This window comes from Lontra canadensis, unplaced genomic scaffold (assembly GCF_010015895.1).
Source record: "Lontra canadensis isolate GAN:19392208 unplaced genomic scaffold, GSC_riverotter_1.0 scaffold1, whole genome shotgun sequence".
NCBI classification, from domain to species: domain Eukaryota; kingdom Metazoa; phylum Chordata; class Mammalia; order Carnivora; family Mustelidae; genus Lontra; species Lontra canadensis.
Window position 1 is genome coordinate 116,508,352 of NW_022630995.1, and position 26,851 is coordinate 116,535,202.

At 39.6% G+C, this 26,851-nt stretch overlaps 1 protein-coding gene across 1 annotated transcript in view; it reads right to left on the reverse strand.

Moving 5' to 3' along the window:
* Window positions 1-7,357: 7,357 nt before the first annotated feature.
* The window catches only part of PKD2 (polycystin 2, transient receptor potential cation channel), a 61,059-nt gene continuing 41,565 nt past the window's right edge, over window positions 7,358-26,851 (reverse strand). Inside the window, exons 8-15 of the mRNA XM_032861940.1 lie at window positions 25,248-25,429; window positions 24,013-24,133; window positions 19,072-19,170; window positions 16,569-16,690; window positions 16,201-16,318; window positions 14,524-14,687; window positions 9,055-9,202; window positions 7,358-8,696 (exon numbers count right to left, since the gene is read on the reverse strand). Coding sequence (XP_032717831.1) covers window positions 8,460-8,696; window positions 9,055-9,202; window positions 14,524-14,687; window positions 16,201-16,318; window positions 16,569-16,690; window positions 19,072-19,170; window positions 24,013-24,133; window positions 25,248-25,429 — 1,191 coding nt within the window. The 3' untranslated portion in view covers window positions 7,358-8,459. The remainder of the gene's footprint in view (window positions 8,697-9,054; window positions 9,203-14,523; window positions 14,688-16,200; window positions 16,319-16,568; window positions 16,691-19,071; window positions 19,171-24,012; window positions 24,134-25,247; window positions 25,430-26,851) is intronic.

Below are 26,851 nucleotides of genomic sequence, written 5' to 3' on the forward strand. Positions count from 1 at the left end.
CTTTAGCATTTTCAATTACATGGTTGTTTATATTGAATTGTCCGTTTTCCAACTAGCTTCAAGAAGAGCAGCCACCAGCTTGCTTTTTTCAACTTCAGCTATGTGCTTTGGTATAATACTGTAATTTCTTTCATTTGAATTGTTACCAAAATAATTGGAATCTTATTTATGCAGATTTAGACTCAAAGTTGCTAAGATCAAGGAGGGCTGCCTTCTTTCTGTTTGAAAGTTGGCCTTTGACTTGTTCCCCTGGTTAGCTTTGAGTATTTTCTTTTTACATTTCGTTGGGGTAGGACCAAGCAGCATGCTCTCCTCCTATAGACCAGGGGTGACAGGCTTTATCTGTGAAGGGATCCAATAAATATTTTGTAGTCTTTGTCTATTTTTTTCTTTTAAAATGACCTCTTAAAAACGTAAAAGTCATTCTTGAAAAATGTAAAAACTATTCTTAGCTTGAGGCTGTCCAGTATGGGCAGTGTGAGCCAGATCGGGCCCGCAGGCCAGATTTGCAGAGAGCCTTGGTGTGAACAGTTGTCACTCCTGCGTCATGTGAAACCATACTTAAAAGTGTTGATGAACCAGATTTCTAAGAAATTTGCTGGTAATTTTGCTAAGATATTTTTCAAGGTATTATATTGAGACTCTGTTTCTGCACAATAGGACAAATATATCGCTCCTTAGAACTTGGCTCTCCCTTAAGATATCTGGCCACCAGTTGAGATCAGCCCTCACAGAGTCTGTGGGAGGGCCTGTTTTGAATGTTTAGGAATTGGGCTTTTTTCCCCCCCAGTGCATGTAAGTAGTGGTGTTATGCTCCAAGGAATTAATTCACACTGGCCATCCTCAGAAGGGGATTGATAAGCCAGAGAACTGTTTCATTAATTTAAACAGTAAAATGTTATAATAGATGATTACTTGTGACATTCTTCTCTCAGGTGTGAAACTGAGATCAGAAGCTTCCTTGGTAAAGACAGAATTAGGATTTCAGATTAATTCAAATAACGTCTACTACATCCGTAGGAATGTGTGTCAAGCTGAGCAGAATAGTTGTGAGAGCTCGTTGTCACCAAGACAATGCAGGAGACCATCAGTACCCTCCTCACCATCACATGTTTGTTTATTCTCAGTGGAATAAAGATCCCAAGGAAAGAAAACCTGGAACCTCACCAAACCTAGTTCTCCTGTCTTGCTGTACCTCCTGGCCTTCTGTCTCTTGGTATATACATTTAAAAAAAAAATGGTTGACTCACATATTACAGCCAACTTTTTGTCCCCACTGAGGACTATGAACACAAGATACTTACATTCTAAGTTGAAGTAACTCTTTTTTTTAAAGATTGATTTATTTGACAGAGAGAGAGAGCAAGCATAAGCAGGGAGAGCGGGAGAGGGAGAAGCAGGCTCCTGGCTGAGCAGGGAGCCTGATGCGGGACTTGATCCCAGGACCCTGGGATCGTGACCTGAGCTGAAGGAAGGCAGACGCTTAACCGACTGAGCCACCCAGGCGTCCCTAAGTTGAAGCAACCCTTGTTTCCTAGACTGTGAGCTTCCACATTTCTTTGCTGTTACCTAGGATTTCCCAAGCTTGCCTGGTAAGAATCCGTGATCATCTGGAATGCTTATGTGAGGAAGGAAGGCAAGGAAAGGCTATTTTTTCCCCGAGCTGTTGAGAAATCTTTGAGGATTTAAGACTGGGAGCGAGGACTGAGCCTGGAAATTCCAGGTGATTCTTTGGGATATACCAATTTAGGACGGTAATAACCGGGTAAAGCTTCTTTAATTTCATTGTAATTTGATCTCGATCTAATCACTGTGAGAGCCTCACTCAAAGCCATCTATTTTGTATCCACCTATATACTGGAATCACATTTAGAACCAGGTGAGCTCATTAACATCATCTGATCTTCAAACCCTTTCTAACCGGCGGGATCGTTCTTCCCCTGGCAACCCCACACGACAGCACTGTGGGTCTCTGAAAAGTGACAGCAGAAAGTGCTGTCGCTGATGGAGCGAGGGTTTGGCCTCCTTTCTTTGCCAGGCCAACAGACCCTGAGGCATCATTTCTCAGTAACCAAGGACTTGGCAGTACAGCATTTGGAAGACTTCAAGCTGTTCCCAAGTTTTCCATTTTGCAGATGAGGAAACGAGTTTCAGAGGCCGTGACCCGCCAAAGGCCACATGGACGATTTTGTTGCTGAGATTTGGAACATACTGCACTGGTCCCAGGGTAGCCTGACAAATCACCTGTGGTGGGTCCCTCATGCAAATGTGCAGCAGCCAGGATGGGCACAGTGGGTCTCCAGTAGAAACCGGGGAGTTGTGCTTTACAAAAGTGTTCCAGGACCTGTGACACCAACACGGGGCCTTTTTATCTCTACAGTTACTCAGGCAGATGTCCTGTCTTCCCTCCTTGTCATGTTCCATTCACCAGGTTTGTGACTTGGATTCAGACTGACTTCACGTCATCTGTATGTAACTTACTCAGCGTCTTATCCATAAAATAGGGACCCTGTTAGTTACCTCTGGGGAGGTGTGACGGTGGAATAGGGGAATGCATGTAAAGGGCCTAGAAGCACCTGGCTCCTGTGATGCCCTCAGTACACTGTAGCTATTCCTGCTACATCCCACAGGACACCAGTACAGGTTGTTAGCATCATCTCAGTGCCGGTTCATGGATGACACCCTTGGCGGGGATGAGAACACCATCCTCTGGGCTATGTTCCATGCATTAAACCCAGGGTTGGCAAACCACGGCCTGCAGGCCAAATCCGGCCCACCGCCTGGTTTTGTAAATAAAGCTTTATTGGAACACAGTCACACACATTTGTATTTGTATTGTCTATGCCTGCTTTTGCATTATGATGGCCAAGCAGTTGTGACAGAGACCATTATGACCCATAAAGCCTAAAATACTTACTCTCTGGCCCATTACGGAAAGTTTGCAGGCCCCTGGAGTAAACCAGGAGTTCTTGTTCCCAGCAGTGACGGTATACTGGTCCACACACCAGTGATCTTGGGTTTTCTCAGTATTATTCCTCGGGACCATTTGCATAATTTATGCTTCCTGTCTGCAGCTGTCAGCTCTACTGTAGAGGAGCTCCCAAATCCTCGGTGGAGGGGGGGCACTTCTACTTGGGAATACAGTGAGGGTCCCACCACACCTGAAACTGTGCTGTCACGTACACACTTGGAGATTTGCACACTGGTGAACAGCAGGCAAAGAAAGCGGGTATCACACTGGTCATCTGTGTTGAGAGGCGAGACTTAACTGCTATCTAACAGGGCAGAGAATTCACAGAGGTAACCTGGTGTTTCCGTGCTCAGTGGTTTCCCTCAACAGGCAGGCAGAACCACCCCAGCCTGATAAAGGATGAGGGCTTTGAACCCTCAGCAAAGAGGGTGTGATCACTGCACCAAACCCGCAATGCAGCACAGGTGAAGTACTGGCCGAGAATGAGGAAACTCTAGGAAGGCTGGGAGAGGAGGTAAATAGTTATGGACTTGTGAGCAGCAGCAATGGGGACCGGCAAGTTCCACTAACCCTCTTGAGTTATACGCTCTAGAGATTACAGCTGGCCTCCCTCAAAAAAACCCAGGGTGGACTTAATGTGGCCATGAGTGGATCTGAGTGGTGCCAGGAGTGGATGAAGGAGATGCCTTTGGTGCCCTCTAGCAGGTCTCTGCACCTCCGATTTTGACTGCGGCTGTGATAGCTGCATGTGAGCTCAGATAATGCTGCCAACGGATAATGGTGCCTCAAGCCTGCACCACAGATCTCTTCGCTTTTTGCTGCTGTGAGGCCTCCAAAGCTAAGAACCTGCTGGCCCAAGTGCAAGCATAGCCAGAAAGTGTGGGGGTGTCTACCCTTCCACCAACAGGGACCAGAGCCAATGGATTAAACTCCGGCCTTAGGCTCTTCAGACAGAGAACTATGGGAGGCATTCTGCAGTGTCCTCAGAGGTGGAACTGAGCTCCCGTTGCCTCCACAGGCACCTTCCATAACACACCTGTACATAAACTGGCATTTCCTCCTTTTCTGGCTCACTCTCCGTCTCCTGCTCTAGTTGTGTAGTATCACCTCCCTGATAAACTACCGGGACTCAAGTCCTTTCTTGGCTTTTGTTTTAGGACACTAAAACACATTCCCATTAATACCAGAAACAAAATAAGCATGACTACTCTCACTGCTACTCTCCAACACAGGACTGTCCTTACTTACAAATGAGCTCCTCTCCTCCCCAGAAAACCCAAAGAACCAATACAGAATTCATTAGAGTTAGTAAAGGAGTTTGACACGTGTGATGTATGTAAGATTAATTTACAGAACATCTGTAGTTTCCCTTTATATCAGCAATAACCAACTAGAAAATATAATAGATTCTCATAGTACCAATAAAACTATTTTAAAAATGCATAAGATCTTTAAGAAATTTTAAAAGACACTTAAAGGACACTAAGGAAGTTCTGAATAAAGAAAGAATTGTTTCTGATAGTATTAAGATGTCAGTTCTCCCTAAAATAATCAATGAATTCAATGCAATTCCGGGGTGCCTGCGTGGCTCAGTGGGTTAAGCCTCTGCCTTCAGCTCAGGTCATGATCTCAGGGTCCTGGGATCGAGCCCCGCATGGGGCTCTCTGCTCAGCGGGGAGCCTACTTCCCCCTATCTCTGCCTTCCTCTCTGCCTACGTGTGATTTCTCTGTCAAATAAATAAATAAAATCTTTAAAAAAAATAAAATAAATTCAATGCAATTCCAATAAAATTCCAGTGGGAACTTTTTCTCTCTGTACACCCTCCGCCTCCATAGGAACCCACCAAATTTGTCTGGGCACTTGCATGGAAAAATAAAGGTTCACAAAAATAGCACAATTTTGAAAAAAAAGAAAAGGAAAAAGATCTTATCGCATACAAACACATACTATAGAGTCCTAATAATAAAAGTTGTGCAAGAACATTCATAGATCAATTTGTAAAAAGCTAAAAGTTAAAAAAAAAACACATATTTATACATGAAACGGAAAAGACATCATGAACTAACAAGGTAAAGTAACTTAATAGAGAATATTGGCAAAACTGGCTCACTGTATGGAGAAAACACCTGTGGGCTTTACACAAGGTTACCCTTATACAAGGTATTAAATGTGAAAGGTAAAACTCTAAGTTAATAAATAAAAGCTTTTCACCATACAAAGGTCTCAAAACCCCTAACACAAAAAGGCAAAATAAATTGATGGATTTTTTTAATATAAAAACCAAGGAAATATTGACAAAGTTATCAGTTGGATGAGAGATACTAGTAAGAGTCCAAAACTGGTAAGGGATTAATACTTAAAACATACAACAAGGAACTTGATTTGTTGATTGGCAAATCAACAAAAAAGACCATGACCCAGTAGAAAAATAAGCAATGAACAAAAACATAACGTGTTTCCCAGTAGATCAAAGTGTAAGATTTTAAAGTTTGAATGGGCAACTTACCAAAAGGGAAACCCAAATGTTGAACAATTATGTGAGGGAATGTACAACCTTAGGAATCAGAGAAATGCAAAATAAAATGAAACCTTACTTTAAAACCATGCCATTAACAAAAAGTAGGAAGCTAGACGGTAGGGATACTGGTGAGGGTATGCATAAAATTGGTTATCTCATGCACGTTGTGGAATTGTAGACTGGTGCAGTCATTCCGGAGGGGAATCTGACAGTTCTGAATAAAATTAAGTATTTATAGGGGTGCCTGGGTGGCTCAGTCGGTTAAGTGTTCTACTCTTGATTTCGCCTCAGGTCATGATCTCAGGGTCCTGGGATCAAGCCCTGCACTGGGCTCTGCGCTCAGTGCAGAGTCTGCTTGAGATTCTCTCCCTCCTTCTCCCTCTGCCCCTCCCCGCTGCTCATGCACTCTCTCTCTCTTTGCAAAATAAATAAAATTTTAAAAAAATTAAATATTTGTAGACCTGGCATTCAACACTCCAACTCCTGTTCTATACCCATGGAGGAACTCACGAAAAGCCAACAAGGGAATTATGTTCAAAGTTTTCAAATAACAGAAATATTAGAGCCAATTCTTCACTATAGAAAAGCATTAAGTAAAATGTGGTAGCTGCACAGTAGGAAATACTACACAATACTCAGAATAACCTCCTAGAAGTACATTCAGCAGAAGTAGTCACATGTCAATCATACTGTTCTTGGGACATAAAAAAATGAAGATGCCTTTTTCAAAGTCTAAGCCTTTACTAATAAGTCTCATGTGATACAAATTACCCAGCTGCTTCTACTTAGGAAACAGACCACTATCACATCTGTTATTATACCAAGTCTTTATTGAGAAGTAAAGTGCTCAATATTACACATTAATGAAGTTCTCAACTGTCGAGAGACTTGCGTATGTAACATCTTAATAACACAAATACAGAGGGGAGGTTGATAGGAGAGGGATGAGAAGGGAATGCTCCATGACTAAAGAGAAAAAAATATGTACCTTACAGGTAAAAAGGATTTTGTAAAATCTTAAAGGTGAAATGAGGAACAGTATAATAAGAAGTACATAAGAAGACTTTCTAGTGACCATAACTGACTTATGGCACATGGTCGATGCACATGGATACCACATAATGGCTGCACTTCAAACTGAAGTTTGTTTACATGTGACAACACGGTACATAGACATAAAAACGTGCACTCAGTGTCCCTCGAATGCAAACTTTAGTACCTAGTAATAAAGAACTTCGTGTAGCATATTCGAAAGAAAGCCAGGAGAAATCCTGTTAAAGAAACCCAATGTATATCACTTCTCTGGAAGCTAGCTTTAAAAGGTTTGTTCGCTTATGTTTTCATTGAAGATTTGACTGACATATTCTACCCATTACGTGAACAACGTGCGAATTCAAAACAAGGCACTAAAATGTGGGCCTCTCTTCTCGTGTTCTCCGAGTCGGAGTTAACTCACCAACGTTGCATTCTCTCTTGCTTGTCCCATTAGCTCATGGGACAGTCACCTCATTCAACACTTTTGAAAAATAAGATCTTTATTTTTTATTGAGAAATAGATTTCTTCTCCATTAATTTGGTGAGAGATCCTCTCTTAATGGGAGAAAAAAAACCTGCTGCAAACTCAAACTTTGGCTGATACATTTTGTTAATGAAATTTTCAATACCAGAAACTCCTTTTGATTAGACTGAGCTCCATTTAGATGAAAAATTCTAGTTTTGAGATGCAAGATCAAGAGTATTTGAGTTCTAAGGGTGCCTGAGTGGCTCAGTTGGTTAAATGTCCAACTCTTGATTTTGGCTCAGGTCATGATCTCAGGGTCAAGAGACTGAACCTTGTGTTGGGCTCTCTGCTAAGCTTGGAGCCTGCTTAAGGTTCTCTCTCTCCCTGTTGCTCTGCCCCTCCCTCTCTCTCAAAAAAAAAAAAAAAAGAGCATTTGAGTTTTATATTCTCAAAAGAGCATAAAACTCAAACTTTAGTTTTATAATATTTATGTATGCATTTCAAAACTCCTTTAAATTTTTGTGTAAAATGAACATATCTGCTGAGCTAAAACCTTCTGTACATACTTAAAACACTTAGTAAGTTGGCCTTCCCAGATTAGTTACAACATTAAAATCAGTTGCAAATAAGCTGGGCCACCTGGGAAGAGAATATATGGACAAACCTTCATATAAAGCTAATTATTAGACTAAGTCAAACTTAGTGATTGGGCTCTTTCCAATTTTCCCACGTTATAGTTAGAGATGACATATTAACCCACAATCGATCACTTTTGGCTTCATGCAGTTCAGAGCAAAAATATTGTGAATAAGACAAACAGTTATTCCCACAGACATCAGATACAGTAACAAAAAAAAAATAGCACATTATTCAACATTTATCTTAACCATTCATACAAATTCTAGCATAATGACTACATACCCATTCTCTGGTTTGGAGTTCTTTTCCAGCTCATCTTTTAGAAAAGTTTACCCCAGGAAGGTAGTTAAAATAAAAGGCTCCTTTCTTAAAAGAAAGTGATATATTACGTCCATGAGCTAAGCCTGAGTGGGAAGGAATGCCCCTACTTTCCCTCCACACACTGGGCAAAAATGCCAATACTGATTTCTGTGATTGGAAATAAAACTCCGACAGGAGTTCCAACAGGTCTCTCCTCGCTTTAAAGGCTACTTCATTGTCAACTGAGAAGACTCACCCATGGGAGCAAGTAGGCGTACCACTCCATATACTTTACAAAGACTTTTTTTTCTAGACTCAATATTTACACCTAGATTTCTTACATGAAGAAAAAAAATCTTCTTTGATCCATGGGCAAGGTTTATCTAAAATAAATTAAAGTGCAAAAGCATTAACAGCTGGTCACAAAGACCAGCATCGCATGTGGGCGGGGCATATAAATAGTGTACTTGTTCCGCCAACGCAAGACAGCCCCTTTCTCACCGATTAGGAACACGTGCTAACACACGTCCTAGACGTGGATACTGGAACTCCCGTTTGCACCTGCACCTTCTAATCCTTCTGCAGACTGGGAGGAAGAAGGGCGGGAGCTTCTGGGGCGAGGTGGACCATTTGGTCCCAGGGGTGTGCCTAAACCATGACTTATCTGGGAAGCCGCATCATCCGATTCCCAGCGTTCCAGCTCTTCCCGCACCAGCCGTTCCATCTGCTCCCTGTGGACCTCACTGTCACGACCCAGTCTTTCATCCTAATAAAGGGAAAAAAGACCACCATGTTGGGGGTAGGACGACGCATACTTCTGTGCTTAGAAGTTGCCCTAGGAAAGTAAGTGGCCAAATTATCTCTCAGTAAGTGACACCAGCAATTTAGAGCATACATAGCAATTCCCTGAGCTACTGGAATAACTTTTTTGCTTCATTCTACCATTCAGGGAAGGCAGAAGCGTCAGTGCTTGCAGTATTACGTAACAGCTCCAGATTATCATCTGATTGCCCTGATCTGCAGTTACACAGACATCTCAAAAAACATCTCAGATTAAAGGTTACAAGATAGGACTACCCTAATATTTTACTGAATCAGTGTTTCTGTGTCACATGACCACTTACCTCTGCTACCCCATCCAGCAGCCTTCCCAACACTTCCCTTCTCTTCAGTTTGGCCCGCTCCATGATCTCCAGCTTCACGATCACGGCGTCTATCTTGGACACGATGCTGCCGATGGAGTGCTCCATGCGGTCCACTCGTCTCACCAGGCTGTGCGAAACCGCAGGGGAGCAGGTCAAAGCCACCTTGTGCCCTTGGTTGCCTTTTCAGCCCAGTTGGCTTTTCAGATGGAAGTGCTAAGATTTCTTAAACAATATGATAATCTGAAACACATTCTAAGCAGTCTCAGACTTTAGCGATAAACTCACATATTGCTGACGGGAATGCTAACTGGCACAACTTTTCTGCAAAGTCAACATTGTATTAGAAGTCTTAAAAATAAAAAAAAAAAGTCTTAAAAATATATGCTTAACTTTTACTTCGATGTTCCATTTTTGGGAAAATTTCCAAAGGAAATATGTATATGTGTGATTTTTTTGGCTATCAGCATACTCATTAGAGTTCTGCTTATTAATAGAAGTTTACTGAAAATGGTTACATTAGGGGCACCTGGGTGCTTCTGTTTGTTAAGTGTCTGCTTGGAATCAGGTCATGATCTTGGGGTCCGGGGATCAAGCCCCGCATCAGGCTCTTTGTTCACTGGGGAGTTTGCTTCTCTCTCTCCCTCTGCCCCTCCCCCCTGCTTGTGCTCTCTCTCTTGCTCTCTCAAATAAATAAATAAATAAATAAAATCTTTAAAAAAATGATCATAATTAACAGAGAATCATTCAAATATGTTATTGTTCATCCATAAAATGGAATTCCAAGGAGACAACAGAAATTATATGGTGATGATATATTTAATGAAATAATAATGTTCACAATATATCAAGTAAATAAAGTAGCTAGAAAACACGGCTCACTAATGATTTGAATAAAAAGTTATGTAAATGCTTTAAAAACATAGAAATAGGAGACAACTTCTGGAATGATGCCATGAGGGCTCTATAGGTACTCTCCCCAGAGAAACAACTATAGTTGTTGAAAATTATTTAAATTCCTTTTTCAAAATTCTGTAAATCTTCTTAAGAGTATACAGCAAATGAAGAAGCATTTATCTAAGAAAATCCACTGGATTTTAGTAAGAAGAGTGGGAGTCTATGACATGTGAGCTACAGTCTGCTCCCTCTCTGTCTTCCCCAGCTCACTGTGACAGAAGTGTCACTCCAGTTGGGTTTGGCAATGGACACAGGGCCCCCACTCCCTTCAGCTCCCAGTGGGGGGCTATGGGATCTCCCAGGGAGGGCCAGGCTACTGCATTTCTCCTCTCCAAATCCATGTGGCAGAGGATCTAATCTAAGGCAAGAGTGGCTGAGAGGAATGAGGTTCTCTTTCTCCACCCAACTGCCAATTGTAGGGTGGAGTTTCCATGCCAGGACAGGAAAGCTCAGAAGACTGAAGGCTGCCATCCTAGCCTAGTGGCTTATTCATGAAACAGGGGTATCACTTTGGGAAGCAGACCACTGTCCCTGTCCCTAGCTCTGAGGCTGTGGTACAGAGATTTTCCCTGGGAGGAGAGTCAGGTCACAGAACACAGGGCTCCAAAGCTTCCTCCAAGAGAAATGGCTTTATGTGGAACAAAGTGCTAAGCCTAAGAGTGTTCCTCAAAATGGAGATTATTAAGATGAGGTTGGTCACCCAATGAGATAAAAAGGTAAATTGTTTACCAACTAGTTTACCAGAAAGAACCAGGGAAAGAGACAGCTAAGAAGACTGCTAAAGACTGGCTTCAGTAACTACCCCTGCAAAGGGGCCTGGATTGAATTGGGTCAGAGTGTGGAACAGCTTATATCCTGAGGCATTACTGAAAACAGACCAACCAGCCAACAGTTAGTGGAAGCTAAGAGGTGGAAGTAATATCAACAGAGGTGGAAAGCTTCACGGAGAGATCGGGAAAGACAATGTGAGGAGCCCTGCTAAAAACACTGTCTTTTCAAGAGGACTGTGTCTGGTCACATGGTCACGACTGTGCTCTCTGAGAAGCAACATCAGAAGCTTCACAGTGTGGGGTGGGGGGGAACGGACTTCATTAAAAAACAAGCATGCAAACAGCAAATACAATAAGCCTGGGGGTAGGGGAGGAAAGAAAATTAGTATTCTAAACTGCTATAATATTTATTTAATATCTCCAGTTTTCAATTAAAAAAAAAGACATGCAAAAAAAAAAAAACAAAAACAGAAAAAATGTGACCCACACATATACGTAAGAAAAAGGAGGCAACAGAAACTGCCTATGAGGGGGCCCAGATAGATTTAGTAGACAAAGAGCTCAAAGTAGCTATTATAAATATATTCAAAGAACTAAAGGAAATCAGGCTTAAAAACATAGACAGTATGATGTCATTGTCTCATCAAATAGAGAATATCAACAAAGAGATGCAGATTATTTCAAGGAAACTAAGAGAAATTCTGGAGTTGAAAAGTACAATAAATGAAATGAAAAAGTCACTAAAGGGTTTCAACGGCAGATATGAGCTGGTAGAAGAAAGAATCAGCGCTTCAAGACTGATGGACAGAAACTATGTAATCTGAAAAGCAGAGAGAAAAAAGAGTGAAGAAAGATGTGGGACAGCAGTACATACATAGGATAGGACTCCCAGAAGGAAAGGAGAGAAAGCAGCAAAAAAATATTTGAGGACTCGGGACGCCCAGGTGGCTCTGTTGGTTAAGCAGCTGCCTTTGGCTCAGGTCACGATCCCAGCATGCTGGGATTGAGTCCCGCATCGGACTCCTTGCTCGACGGGGAGCCTGCTTCTCCCTCTCCTCTGCTGCCACTCTGCCTGCCTGTGCTCACTCTCTCTCTCTGGCAAATAAATAAATAAAATCTTTAAAAAAAAAATTGAGGACATAATAGTTGAAAACTTCCTAAATTTGATAAAAATATTATATATCCCAGCAGCTTAATGAACTTTAACCAGGATAACTTCAAAGAGATCCACATCCAGACAGATAATGGTCAAAATACTGAAAGACAAAGACAGACAAAGTCTTAAAAGCAGCAAGGAAAAGTGACCCATCACATACAAGGGAACTCAGTAAAATTAAGTTATAGTCTCATCAGAAATAGTGGAGACAAGAAGAAAAGGAAGGGGAAATAAAATTATCCCTAGATAAAGAAAAACTGAGAGAATTCAAGCTGGTGGGTCTGCTTTAGTTTTTATTTTTAAAGATTTTAAAGAGAGCGAGAGAGCACAGAAGCTGTGGGGAGGAGCAGAGGGAGGGGAAGGGAGAAGCAGACTCCCTCCTGAGCCAGAAGCCCAACACAGGGCTTGATCTGAGAACGCTGAGATCATGATCTGAGCCAAAGGCAGAGACCTAACGGACTTAGTCGCCCAGGTGCCCCAGCAGGCGTGCTTTAGAAGAGATACTAAAGGAAGTTCTTTAGGCTGAAAGCAAGTGATCCAGATAGTAATTAGAATCCACATGAAAACACAAAGAGCACGGGAACATGTTGCTGTGTAACTGTCGAAGACAATATAGATGCATACTCCTTTTCCTTTTTTTTCTCATTCACTGATTTCAAAAGGACTGTGCAAGACAATATGTACACAATTGTATTGTTGGGCCTATAACACATAGAAATGTAATAAAATATTTGACAATACCAGGACAAAGGAGGTGGGTAAGATCAAAGTTGTACTGGAAAACGAAATGATACCAGATGGTAACTTGAATCCACAGAAACAAATGAGGAGAACCAGAAATGGTAAGTACGAAAAAGAATATGCTGAACTCTATAAATATATACTTTCTCTTCTTGTCTCAGCTCTTTTAAGGGACATAAAATTATATGAAGTGGTAATTCTAAAAATGTGATACTGGATTTCTAACATATATAGATGAATGTGTATAATAATGGCACAAAAAGGGGAGGAGTTAACAGAGTTAAATAGGAATTATATTTCTATATCTCCTCAGATTAAGTTAATATAAATCTGAGGTAGATTCTGATAAATTGATTTGTGTAGGTTAAGTCTTAGAGCAACCACTAAAAACATAACTGAAAAATGTAATGAAAAAAAAAACTATTAAAGGAATTAAAATGTTACATTAGAAAATATCCACTTTATGAAAAGAAAGCAATAAAAGAGAAAAAGAGGAACAAAAAAAGACATAAGACCTATAGAAAATGAAAAATAAAATGGTAGATGTAAGTCCAGCCGTATCAATGATAACATTAAATATAAATGGAGTAAACATTCTAATCAAAAGGCAAAGACTATCAGACTGGATAAAAAGACCAGATCCAACTAAATGCTGTCTACAGGTGACACACTTGAGATTCAAAGATACAAACAGGTTGGAAATGAAAGAATGGAAAAAGATATATCATGCAAAAAGCAACAATAAGAAAGCTGGAGTTGCTATAATAATATCAGCAAGAATGACTTTAAAACAAAAAAAAATCGGGATGCCTGGGTGGCTCAGTTGGTTAAACCGCTGCCTTCGGCTCAGGTCATGATCCCACGGTCCTGGGATCAAGTCCCACATCAGGCTCCTTGCTCAGTAGGGAGCCTGCTTCTCTCTCTGCCTCTGCCTGCTGCTCTGCCTGCTTGTGCTCTCTCTCTCTGACAAATAAATAAATAAATAAATTTTTTAAAAAATATAATAATAAAACAAAAAAAAATCTTACTAGAGATAAAGTAGGACATTTTATAATGAAAAGAGGGTCAATCTATTAGGAAGAGGTACCAATTGTAAACATATATACACCTAGCAGCAGAGTTCCAAAAAACACAGAGCTAAAGCTTACAGAAAAGAAGGAAGAGGCAATTTAATAATGATAGTTGGAGATTTTTTTTTTAAAGATTTTATTTGTTCATTTGACGGAGAGAGCACAAGCAAGGGGAGCTGCATGCAGAGGGAGAGGGAGAAGCAGGTTCCCCGCTGAGCAAGGAGCCTGACGTGGGTCTCCATCCCAGGACCCTGGGATCATGACCTGAGCCAAAGGCAGACACTTAATGATTGAGCCACAGAGGAGCCCCAATATAGTTGGAGACATTAATAACCCACTTCCAAAAGTAGATAGAACAAACAGGTGGAACAACAGGAAATAGGAGATTTGAGTAACACTATAAACCAACTAGACCTAAAAAAACACCTATAGAACACTCCACTTAACAAGAGCAGAACACACATTCTTCTCAGGGGCACATGGAACATCCTTTAGGATATACCATGGGCCACAGCAATAAAAACATAAAAAAAAAACCCCACATGTAAATAGAGATACAAACATCAAAATGTTAACTGGCATTTTGGTTTAGTGGGAATAGGAGAGATTTTAATGTTTTCTTTTGTTTTTCTTTATTTGCTAATTTTCCTATAAGGAACTTTTTTAGTATGGAAAGGATCAAACTGAGAGGTAAGAGAAGCTGCTTGGTCTCCTTTGAACTCGTCAGCCCAAATTCTGCCAATTCCTTAATACTTACACTTGAAACTCTTCATAAGAAACCCCACTGGAAATGCTTCCCCTCCTTCTGGAGCTATGCCCACTGTCTTCATCATCATCCTCCTCAGAGTCATCCAGGCTTCGTGGGAAACTTCGGCTGCTCATGGGACGTGGTAAAGAGCTGTGATCCAGATCCAGGTCCTCCTGAAGAACAAGGGGTCACTGAATGAGGAGCGAGAACAGCAAGTCCCACAGAGCTTCACTGTGGGCTCAAGCAAATGGCAAACGGGCATGTACCATTTAGCACCAGACTGTGATTCCCACTCTTCTAAATTTCATGGACTGGCCAATTTTCAAAAGATTTTTAATGACCAGCGCGGAACTGCTAACTTGTTTGGACAAGAAAGAACATTAAAAAATATAACAACAACAAAAGTAAATGAAGAAATATATTATCCACTTTTCATAAAAGAGAGAACACATTTAATAGCTACAAAGTAGGGAGGATATAATCTTAGAATAAAAATTTTAACTAAATACAGCCTGGTGAAACATGATTTTACTCATTGTCCTATTCACATTTCACTATACCTGGTAAAGTTTCCCACCTACTGACACTGTTCTGTGGAGCAGTTTGGAAACTGCTGTTCAATACTATCTCCTTATAGAAAAGGGACTTTTGCATAGAATATTATTCACCTATATTCTCTGCACCTCAATTACCATGGATGTTTTTGGTTTGTTTAGCCATTTTTTTTTTAAGATTTTATTTATTTGACAGAGAAAGATCACAGGTAGGCAGAGAGGGAGGCAGAGAGAGGGGGAAGCAGGCTCCCTGCTGAGCAGAGAGCCCGATGCGGTCCTCGATCCCAGGACCCTGAGATCACGACCCAAGCCGAAGGCAGAGGCTTTAACCCACTGAGCCACCCAGGCGCCCCTGTTTAGCCACTTATTTATTTATTTATTTTTAAAGATTTTATTTGACAGAGATCACAAGTAGGCAGAGAGGCAGGCAGAGAGAGAGAGAGAAAGGGAAGCAGGCTCCCTGCTGAGCAGAGAGCCCGATGTGGGGCTCGATCCCAGGACCCTGAGACCATGACCTGAGCCGAAGGCAGAGAGGCTTAACCCACTGAGCCACCCAGGCGCCCCTGTTTAGCCACTTATTTTTAAAGTTAATGTTAAAAGCTTTTAATTATCCTTTCTGATTATAAAAGATCATTTCATGATAAGTACTCAGATGGAAGGCAGCTGCTAGTTTTATTTTATTTTAAGTGTTAATTTATAGAGTAACTAACTTTCTATCTCCCAAGCAATCTTGTTTTCCTCACTCTCATGGACACTTGTAAAGTATGTAACTCCTAAGTTTCCCTTTTCAAGCTGATGACCAGAAAGCTTATTATGGCTGAATTTGTAGCTCAGTCTTTAACAAGCATATATGTATTTGCATTTTTAGCTTCATAGTCTAATTTTAATTTCACTTTTGTTTCACCTCATTTTTTTCATTTTGATTTTTTGCATTTATGCCAATCTACTATATTTTTACATATTATTACGTTATATATCCTTTTTGGAACATGCCGGGTACTACTACATAAACTGAGACAGAGAGACAGAGAAAGAGGCAGAAAGACAGAGAGACTCTCGGTAATCCGCCACATAGCATGGTGTCTGAAACACGGGGAGGTCTGAATCAAACCTGGCTCGAAACCAGACCCACCCTCTCTCTTTCCAAGTCATCTCTCATCTGCTGATGTTCATGTTCGGTCAGTTCTTGATCTCCATCTTGGTCATATTTTGTGAATATTGCCTCGATCTCTGCATCGGTATGGCCCTTCCTGAAATGATTGAGAGGTTACAGATGAAATCACTCATGTACATGGTCCAATGCAAGCACAGAGACATGATGCAGAAGAAAGAAGAAACTGCTGAATCAGGGCCAGCCCTCCTTTGAGGACACATTCCAGAAAGACACCTCCTTTGAAAAAAAGAGCATTTCTTTGAGTACTCAGGCCAGATAAATCTGTGTCACCAAGAACTTATGTTTATATAGGAATTTCCCACGGCCTCAAAACGTGTGATTCTCACCCTTTGAGATCTTGTCGCAGTTCATCAAAGTTTAACTTGCCTCCCCCTTGCCTCAGACTCTCAGAAATGTCATCCACAGTATTTTTTTTCAGTTTGAGTTTGACCAAGGCTTTATGGCAGCCCTGTTGAAAAGAAATGATTGGGTTTAGTTTATTCTCTTTGTTGCATGTGCTTTCCCATCCATTTACACTAGTAACTGCTAGTGTAGATCTTGCTTTGCACGGACATGCAGGACTGTCAAAATGATCACACAAGGTGAAACTGTGCAAGTGATGTTAATAATCAATAGGAAAACTTATGACCTTTGAAACATCTTATCGGGGCACCTGGCTGGCTCAGTCAGGAGAGCATGCGACTCTTGATCTCGAGGTCATGAGTCTAAGCCCCACGTTGGGCGTAGAGATTACTTAAATAAATAAACTTAAAAAAAAACAACCTTTTATTCAAAGCATTAAAAACTCCCTTGGCATTGGTTATAAATTTATAGGGAAATTTAAAAAAAAAACCGTAAAATGAATATTTATTTAAAATTTAAAACACTAGAAACATTAAAAAATAAAATGTCTTATTTCTTTGTAACAATTTTACCCAGAGTAGTTTGAATAGTGCTTCCCTTCTTCCCGTGTCACCGGATATGTAGGAAGCCTCTTTTCTGTCTTGAGGAGCTCTGATAATCCTTTCTTAATATGGATCAGCTCCCAACATTTTATCCTTTGCCTTTCAATGTTGTAAAATATCTCCAGAGTTCCTTGTATGTGACGTTGTTTGCCAGCGTCACTTCCTCAGAGACACTGTCGGAACTTTCCAACACAACCACTACCCTCATTCACATTGATAAATTTGCCTTCACTAGGTTCTTTGACTCCATATCAGTTTTTCTATAGATATTCAAGATTTTGAAGGGTAGCAGTGTCAACATTCCCACAGCTCCCTATTCTAGAACTCTCTTACATTTGTTTTGAACTTCACTTTCAGTGTTAACAGTCTTGGTTTCTTTGCTCTGCTTTCCTCTTTGCTGGCCCATTCTCCCTTTCAGATGTTTTTGTAAAACATCACATGGGGTGTCTCACAGAGAGAGAGAGAGAGAAGCAACACAAGTACATGTTTTGTGCCTGCACTGAAAGGCTGGTACTCCTTGACCTAGTCTAGACTTTGTAAGAAGGGATGTTATTGCTCACTGATTATGATACACATCTGTTATTTATGTAACGATTTGTAGACTGAAGAGCTAGCCGTGAAGTTTATGTTATGCCAGTATAGTTAATATACTGTGATAACTGAAATGTTCTGTGAAAATTGGAAGTTTGCACTTTATAGTATTATTCACAGTCGAGATACTGTGACAACTGAAATGGGGAACTGTGTGGAGAGGCTGGCCATATTGAACATGAAATAATTGAAACCTGTGTATCTCAGAACCAAAGTGCAAAGTAAGGATTGCTTGTAAATACCTCGGAGATTTGCTAAGATGTAATAGACTGTTTTTGCAAAAATCAGGATAACCCAAATTTTAGGTCCCATCCAAGGGTTGTTTTGTTTTTTTGGATCCAAAAATATTTTCATAGTATTTATTTATTTATTTATTAGTTTAGTGTGTGTTATTTCTTTTTTTTTAATTTAATTTTGTTTTTTTCCACTGTTCCAAAATTCATTGTTGAAACAAGGGTTTTTGTTTAAGAACTGGAAGTTCTCTGTTCCAACATGATTCACAGACAACACAGTCTTAGGATTTGAACCAACAGAAAAAGATCACACAGTCCAGGAGCCACTGGTCTCTTAGCAAAATGATGTTAGGGAACAAGCTGTGTGTTTGTGTGTGCTTTAGATGTAGTTATTTGGTGTTGCTTAAGTTTTATACTTTAAACCAAATAAAGAAATCACATTGAGAAGAACAAAGCTACCCAACTTTCCTGTCCTGCCCTTCCATTTATTTAACAACTTCCTGAGAAGGTGCATAAGTGAAAGTTCTCAGGCCCCTACTCTGTGGCCTTTTCCCTTTGATTATTTTAAAACTTCCCTGGAAGGTCAAGGTTAAAGGGTGAACGACAAAATATTCTCTTCTAAAACTTTTTTTTTCTTTTTAAAAACTGTATGTGAGAAAGAAAAAGTAGAAACGTCTTTAGGTTCTTCCCTTCCAGTTTATTCTGAACTTTGGATCTGCACATGTCAGCCTACCAGAGGTGTCCTCAAAACAATAAAGGTAGAATCAGCAGCTCAGCTCTTAAGAGTCAAAAGAGATTGTTGAGATTTTAATTCTAGGGCAGGAGACTATTGAGAATTTAATTCTAGGGCAATAAAGGATTCCCAGAATTTAAGACCAAGCTAGCAGCATACCCATCCCTAGCTCCAAGACAGAGAACATTTAAATTATTGATGACATGTGGCAATCTACTCTTTACTTTAAACCCTTACAATAGATCAACTTTGATGTGGAAATCTGGCTGAAACAATGCTCATTTTATGTAGAAAATAAAACAGTTCTGAGAATTAGGGCTTCTCATACCTTTCTGATAAGATCTGAGAGTTCCATTTCAGCTTTCTGCTGGGCCAAATCAGATTTAACTTCAGAGTAAGTATCATTGATGATAGCCAAAAACATATTCTGTTTGTAAATCAAAGGAAAGTTGAGATTAAAGAAGAAACTAAATATACTTTCTAAACATCAATCCCGAAATTTGACATATGCATTTTTGTTTTTGTTTTTTAACAATTTGATTTCTTAAGAAGACATAAATTAATAGTTTGCTACTATATACTTTGGGAAAATTATTTTTTTCACTAAGTCATGCCAAAGGAAAATGCAATGTATATTCTTATTTACAAAGCATATATTGTGATATATTTTACAAAAAGAGACAAGAATGAAATACAACAAAATACTGATGTATTTACCTATGGATGGTGGTATTATTTTATTATTTTTGCTTGTCTATGTTCTCTACACTTTTTTCATCTGACAGAAATTAATAGAAATGTAGAACTCTACATAGCTCTTCAAATTTCAATAGTCAATACAGGCAAGGAATTCTATGCTTCTTCCAAATACTGTTATATTATATTATTTGAGATTTACAGAGTGCATTTTGAAGAGTTAAAAAGATCTCTGCAAATGGGAATACAGTAGGCTTCATAGAAGATAGTCAAGAGAAGCTTAGTGAAAAAGACAGACTTTGGAGTCAAGCACACTTGGGTTTCAGTATTAGCCCTGCCAAGACTATATTGTTTAAATGTTCACATCTTTAAAAGTCATTTGTTCTTACATTAATAAAATGGGAGAAATAATAGTTCCTCCACTACAGATCTGTTGTAAGAATTAATGAAATAATCTATGTCAAGTGCTTAGGACAGGGCCTCACACGTGGTAAGTGCTACATAATTTATAGTTGTTATTATTCAGTAATGGTTAGTTCATTTTTCCTAACTTTCCCCTCCCCAAGATAATGGTTTATATTTCCAACACCTGTTTCCCACAGTTTTTTTTGAAACACCACACCCAACCGATCAGTTCCTTCTTTAACACATTCTTTCTTTACTTTCCCTTCTGGCATATTGATATGGTTTGCGACTATAGTTATTTTTTTTTTTTTAAGATTTTTATTTATTTGAGAGACAGACAGAGAGAGAAAGCACGAATGAGGAGGAGAGGGATGAGCAGAACCTGCCTGACACAAGGCTCCATCTCAGGACCCTGGGATCATGACCTATGCCAAAGGCAGACACTTAACTGACTGAGCCACCCAGGTGCCCCCAGAGTTATGTATTTGACTAGGTCTGTTGTCTCCACAAGTTTGTGGAATCTCCCTGAGGGCAGGGCTGGTCTCTTATTTTCCTTACCACTGTAACCCCAGTACCTAGCACCCTCCCTGGAATACAGTGGAGTGGCTCAGTAAATACTTATTAAATGGGGAATGAATGAAAGAGAGCTCTATTATTTTAGTGTGCTACTAAATTGCTACAAATTAAGGAGGAATACTATTTAAGATCCTGTAGCAAAAATGAGAATAAAATATAAAATTCACGTAAGTTCCTGGCTTAATGCTCAATTCCAAAGGCAGTCAGAGTAATATCTCCCATGTTCTCCCTCCCAACCCAGGCAATTAATGTTCTCTTTTTAAGTTTCCAAATGGCTGGTAGCTAACACCTGTAAATATCTTAGTTATAGGACTAAAGTGTGGGTTCTCTGAAGAGATAAAAAAATTAAACATGGCTGAGAAAGGCTATTGAGGATGTGGGAAGAGGAAGCTCCCCCTCCTTCTTTCCATTCTGTCTCAGAAGGTTTGCTTGATGTGTAATCAGAAGTCTTTCCCTAGTGATGATGGACTTTTGCTTCCGTTGGACCAGCTCACATCACAGTGGCTTCTTTCAAAGCCAGGGCAGGGCCACCTGGGTAGCTCAGTCAGTTAAGCATCTAACTCTTAATTCTGGCTCAGGTCATAATCTTAAGAGTCATGAGATTGGGCTCTGTGAGGAGCCTGCTTGGAATTCTCTCTCCCTCTGCCCCTCCCCCACTCATATGCATTCTTTCTCTCTTTCTCTCTCTCTATATATAAATAAATAAAATCATGAAATAAATAAGTAAATAAATAAATAAATAAAATAATAAAAAAATAAAGTCTGGGCAATAAACTAACACCTTGCAGTCATCTCAGACAAATGGACAAACTCTGCACTTGGCTTGTCATTTCTTTAAAGAAAAGTTTGAATTGACAGTAGCATCCTCCTCTCTCTCTGTGGGGTGCAGGGAGACCATTTCCTTTTTTGTAATAGCACGAAAAATTACTTTAGTATAAAGACAGAAGCTAAAAGCTTCTTTTCATGTTCTATTGATGGATTTGATGAAATGACTAGTTTCAGGGCAGAAAACAACCTTCAGACAAGTCCACATTTGACCATTTTGAATTGCTACAGGTCCGTCTCTCATGCGGCAGACAGACACACAAAGAAAACTTAGGCGACCTGCAGTTAACTAGAGGGTCTATGGTAGAGCTCTCAGTTCCTGGTTTTTGTTTTCTTAGTAGAGATTCAGGGATTCAGGAGCTCCAGAATCGAAAGTGCTACCAGTGTTAGAACTGAAAAAGGCTAACTGTTCCCTCTATGTTTCCCTTAACATATGACAGGAAAAAGAAACTAGAGAGGTTACACTTTAAAACTAAGGATAGGGGGGCACCTGGGTAGCTCAGTCAGTTGAGCATCTGACTCTGGGTTTCAGCTCAGGTCATGATCTCAGGGTCATGAGATGGAGCCCTGCGTTGGGCTCCGAGGTCGGCAAGGAGTATGCTTGAGATTCTCTCTCTCGCCCTCTGCCTCTCCCCTTGCTCATGCTCTCTCCCTGCTCTCTAAAATAAATAAATAAATCCTTTAAAAAAAACTCAATAAAACTAATGATACATACATATAAGATACAAATGGACTTATTTCATATTCCTGACTCTTTCCATCCTACTAAAGTAGTTCTAATAGTCTATAAATAGTGCTTAACCATATACAAAACCACTAAATTCTTGGAACAACTTTGGGGATAGTACACTGAATTACTGAACTTTACACAAAGCATCTTATAAAATCTATTGAAAATGGAGACAATTTTGTTGTTTTCTTACGATGATGACTGATGTAAGGAAAGACTTAAATATTTTTTTAAAAGATTTTATTTATTTATTTGACAGAGATCACAAGTAGGCAGAGAGGCAGGCAAAGAGAGAGGGGGAAGCAGGCTCCCTGCGGAGCAGAGAGCCCGATGTGGGGCTCGATCCCAGGACTCTGGCATCATGACTGGAGCCAAAGGCAGAGGCTTTAACCCACTGAGTTACTCAGGTACCCCAGGAAAGTCTTAAGTATTAGTGTTTAGGTGAAAAATACCCACTGCCTAGATTAAGCTAATTTATTTGAATAATTTCTTGGTAGACAAATAAATATGTAAATGCTAAGATGAAGAACAAAATGCCTCCTCAAAAATCTTAATTAACTTAGGGTCAAAGTGTTAAAAATGTTAATTTGTACAAAATCAAGAGAATGAAAAATTATTTTTGAAAGTAACTTTTAAAGCAATTTCTACTCATTGTTAGATTTAGTTTTATTTTGTATTTTTTAATTTTTAAAGGTTTTTATTTATTTATTTAGAGAAAGAGCAAGAGCTGGGGGTGGGTGGGAGAGAGAGAATCTCAAGTATGCACTGAGTGTGGAGCCTGACACAGGGCTCAATCTTACAATCCTGAGATCATGACCTGAGCTAAAATCAAAGAGTCAGTTGCTTAACCAACTGAACCATCCAAGTGTCCCTACATTTAGCTTTAAATTTAAAATCTGAATGTTCTTTGCAGGCAGTCTCTAGATGTGTTAAATATTATTTTTTTAAAATATTTTATTTATTTATTTGACAGGCAGAGAGGTAAGCAGAGAGAGAGGAAGGGAAGTAAGCTCCCTGCTGAGCAGAGAGCCTGATGCGGGGCTCAATCCCAGGACCTGAGATCATGACCTGAGCCAAAGGCAGAGGCTTTAACCCAGTGAGCCACCCAGGCCCCCTATTTTTTTTTTCTTAAGATTTTATTTATTTATCTGACAGAGAGAGAGATCACAAGTAGGCAGAACAGCAAGCAGAGAGAGAGGGGGAAGAAGGCTCCTTGCTGAGCAGAGAGCCCAATGCAGTGCTCCATTCCAGGACCCTGAGATCATGACCTGAGCCAAAGGCAGAGGCTTAACCCACCGAGCCACCCAGGTGCCCCAGGATGTGTTAAATATTATTAAGTTAAAACAAAAATATCTTAATCTTCACAAGCAATAATTCACTCAAATAGTACTCTTAACATCCTGGATCTAGCTTGCTTTTTGTCAGTTCCTTTTTTTTTTTTTTTTAAAGAAAAGAGGAATGAAAGTCATGCTAGAAAGTGATCACGAAAGCGCTGACATCTGTGTTAAAAAAAGCAGGGGCCCCTGGGTAGCTCAGCCGGTTAAAGCCTCTGCCTTCGGCTTGGGTCATGATACCAGGGTCCTGGGATTGAGCCCCACACCAGGCTCTCTGCTCAGCAGGGAACTTGCTTCCCCAACCCCGCCTGCCTCTCTGCATACTTGTGATCTGTCCGTGAAATGAATAAAAATCTTAAAAAAAAAAAAAAAAAGCACATACACATGTAAGCATTCTACTTTTTCGGCAAAGCACTATTTTAAGTGACTTTATAAATTTGCACGTAATCTAATTTTTTTTACACTGAACAGACACTTATATATAGATAAATGAAAGACCATCGAAAAGGTATTTGGTGAAGACTTAAACCTGAATCAATGAGAAGTAAAATAAAAAATGTCTTCTGGTATCTACAATTATTCCTGGGTCTTTTAAAAAAAAATGATAAGGACCCTAGAGAGTGACAGAAAAAGGAAGATGGTGATTTTATGATGGTGATTTATGAAGTTTAAATCACCTCATTATGAACAAAAGTGTACATACCAAAAGAATGAAGAACATAAAGAACACAAATGTAGTGAAATAAATTGGTCCCAAAACTCGATTAGCTTCCTCAATCTCTGCGAAGTTGATATCACCCACAATGATACGGAATTGAGTGAAACTATAAAAACAAAACAAAACACAATAATACAAAAACAAAGAATGGCCAGCATTGACGTAACTTTCCTTAAAGATGATCTCACACTTTTGGACATTTTTATCCGTATAGATAACTGCCAAATAATAGAAAATTGTCAATCCCTTTGGAAAACTCCTGCTACTTATATGACCAACTGAAGCCTCTGGAATAAAAATAATATGCTTTCATGCCAAATATGTTATTTCTATTTAGTTAAAAGGAAAATATAATAATATTATTAGGTGACACAAAGCAATCAGCTATAAGAAGTTAACACATAATCTGGCTAAAACATGGTAACTCTAAACTTCACAACAGTTACCCCGGTTCTGAATTTAAAACCTCTTTAAAAAAAGACTTGAAGGACAGCCAAAATTGTATACATTCAAAGATCCAATATCCCCACATGCACTCAAAGTGGTACTGAGTGGCCATGGGTTGCCAATTCTGGGTCTTAATCAGTAAAATCATTTCCGTTCCTGACTTCCATCAAACAGTAACATTAATTAGCTGTCCTCCAGTACAAGTTCTATTAACTTCTATTACCATAATCCTTTTCTTTCCTAACTAACTCCTTTCTAAATGGCATGGAAATCTAATATGGTTATTTATTTATTTATTTTTTTAGTCTTCATATCATATTTGAGAACTTTGGATGACTGAAAAATTCCTGTACCAATTTGAGTTGCTCTTAGAATATTAGAAATACTATTTTTTTCTTAGCAAAAAACCTCCAAATTTAAAACATATGGCAACAATACTGAATAAGAATGAAAATATAGGCAAATGTCTCTTAAAAGCTGCCATCTGCACTCGGTGCTGAGAAGCCCTCCATCTTTGTAACAGTATTGGTTCACTATAGCTGTTCTACTATGTCTCATTACTTTAGAGCTGCTCTCTGAAGCTTTTTGGCATTATGCACTGCCATCTCTGCATGGGTGGGCCATTGCTTCCGGGAAAGATAATAAATCCTTATTTTTAAATAACTATTTTAAAATACTTGTTGATTAAACGGCACCCATGAAGATTTCTTTAAACTTCAGAAGACAGTAACATGTCTGATTAAATTTTCCTTTTTAATTTCATATATACTTACATACACTCTTGGAAAGTACTGAAGTCATCAACCTGAGTGCCAAAGACAAGGTAGGCCAACTGAGCATATGCTAAGAAAATAATGAAGAACATAATTGCAAAGCCAAAGAGGTCTTTGGCACACCGAGACATGGTTGTGGAGAGCTGACTCATGGTCCTGTTAAAGTTGATGAATTTGAAGAGCTGTAACAGAGGGAAGATATCAATAGATGAATAGGTAAATAAAATGTGGTAGATATGCACAATGGAATGTTATCCAGCCCTACCAAAGAATGAAATTTTGATACAGGTCACAACATGAATGAACCCTGAAAACACTACGCTAAGTGAAATAAGCCAGACACACACAAAAACCCCAACTATTGTATGACTGCACTAACACGGAGTAGCTAGAGTATGGAAATTCACAGAGACAGACGAGGTGACGAGGGCCTGGGGTGAGGGGGGAATTTGGAGTTAGTGTTTACTGGATACAGAGTTTAGTTGGGATGATGAAAAAGTTCTGGAAATGCATATGGTGATGGTTGGACAACACTGTGAATGTAATTAATGCCACTGACTTGTACACTTAAAAATGGTAAAAGTGATCAGTTTTATGTTATGTTATTTTACAACAATATTTTTGGATGAGAGAGTGCTTTTTTGACTTGCTTTTTTCCCCCCAAACCCAGTAATTTCTATTTACTTGTTCAAAAAGTATTTGTTGAGTGCCTACCATGTGCCAGGCACTGTTCTTGGAGCTGGGAACAGCAAAGAACAGAACCGAGGCCTGCCCTGATGTTGCTAACATTTGACATGATGGTGGCAAGTAGAAACAGGTCCAAATCATAATTAAGAGGATTGGGGATATTCCTCCCCTAAGAAAGATTAAAATAAAAGAGGAAAAAAAAACCCCATATATGAAAGTTAATAAAGAAAAACAAAAACCTCCTCCAGGAAATACTTACTGCATGTTATTAACTATCATTCATTGTTTAGCGACTACGTGCCAGACATAGGGAAGGGCTATGTATACTATGTATACTGACTCAAATCTTTGCAATGACATTGAAATACTGGTATCCTGTCTCCAGGAGGCAGCAAGTACTCAAAGCTAGCAGTAGAACCCAGCTCTGTTCGATGCCAAAGCCACAGTGAACATTTCTGTAGGCAAGACACTAAGGATGGCTGTTCAGGTTGCTGGTCAGAGGCCAGACAACCTCAGGAGCTCTAGTGTGAAGTCCTGAGGGAAGACCATTAGGGGGATACATTAGAAGTCGAGTCACAGGCCCTGCCCTAAACAACTTTAATGGTTCTTCAAGTTTCGGAAGCAGAATAGTTACAAGCAAAGCACTAAGTAAAATGCTTAGCCCGAGGCACAAATTGGAAGGAAATCTCTAGAATTTTACGTAAAGAGCTCTTATACATTGATTCGGGCCACAAGAAACATTTTTTGAGGGTTGTTGCAATCACATTACTTAATTCCTATTGGACTTGGATTATTATTACTATTTTGTGCTAAAGGTTTGGTGTGCGAGCGGTGGTTTTTCCTGAATAAGCATGTACCTAAATAAATAGCATGAGAGATAGAGGACGAGGCCTGCACCCTCTGATAAACTGCAGGAC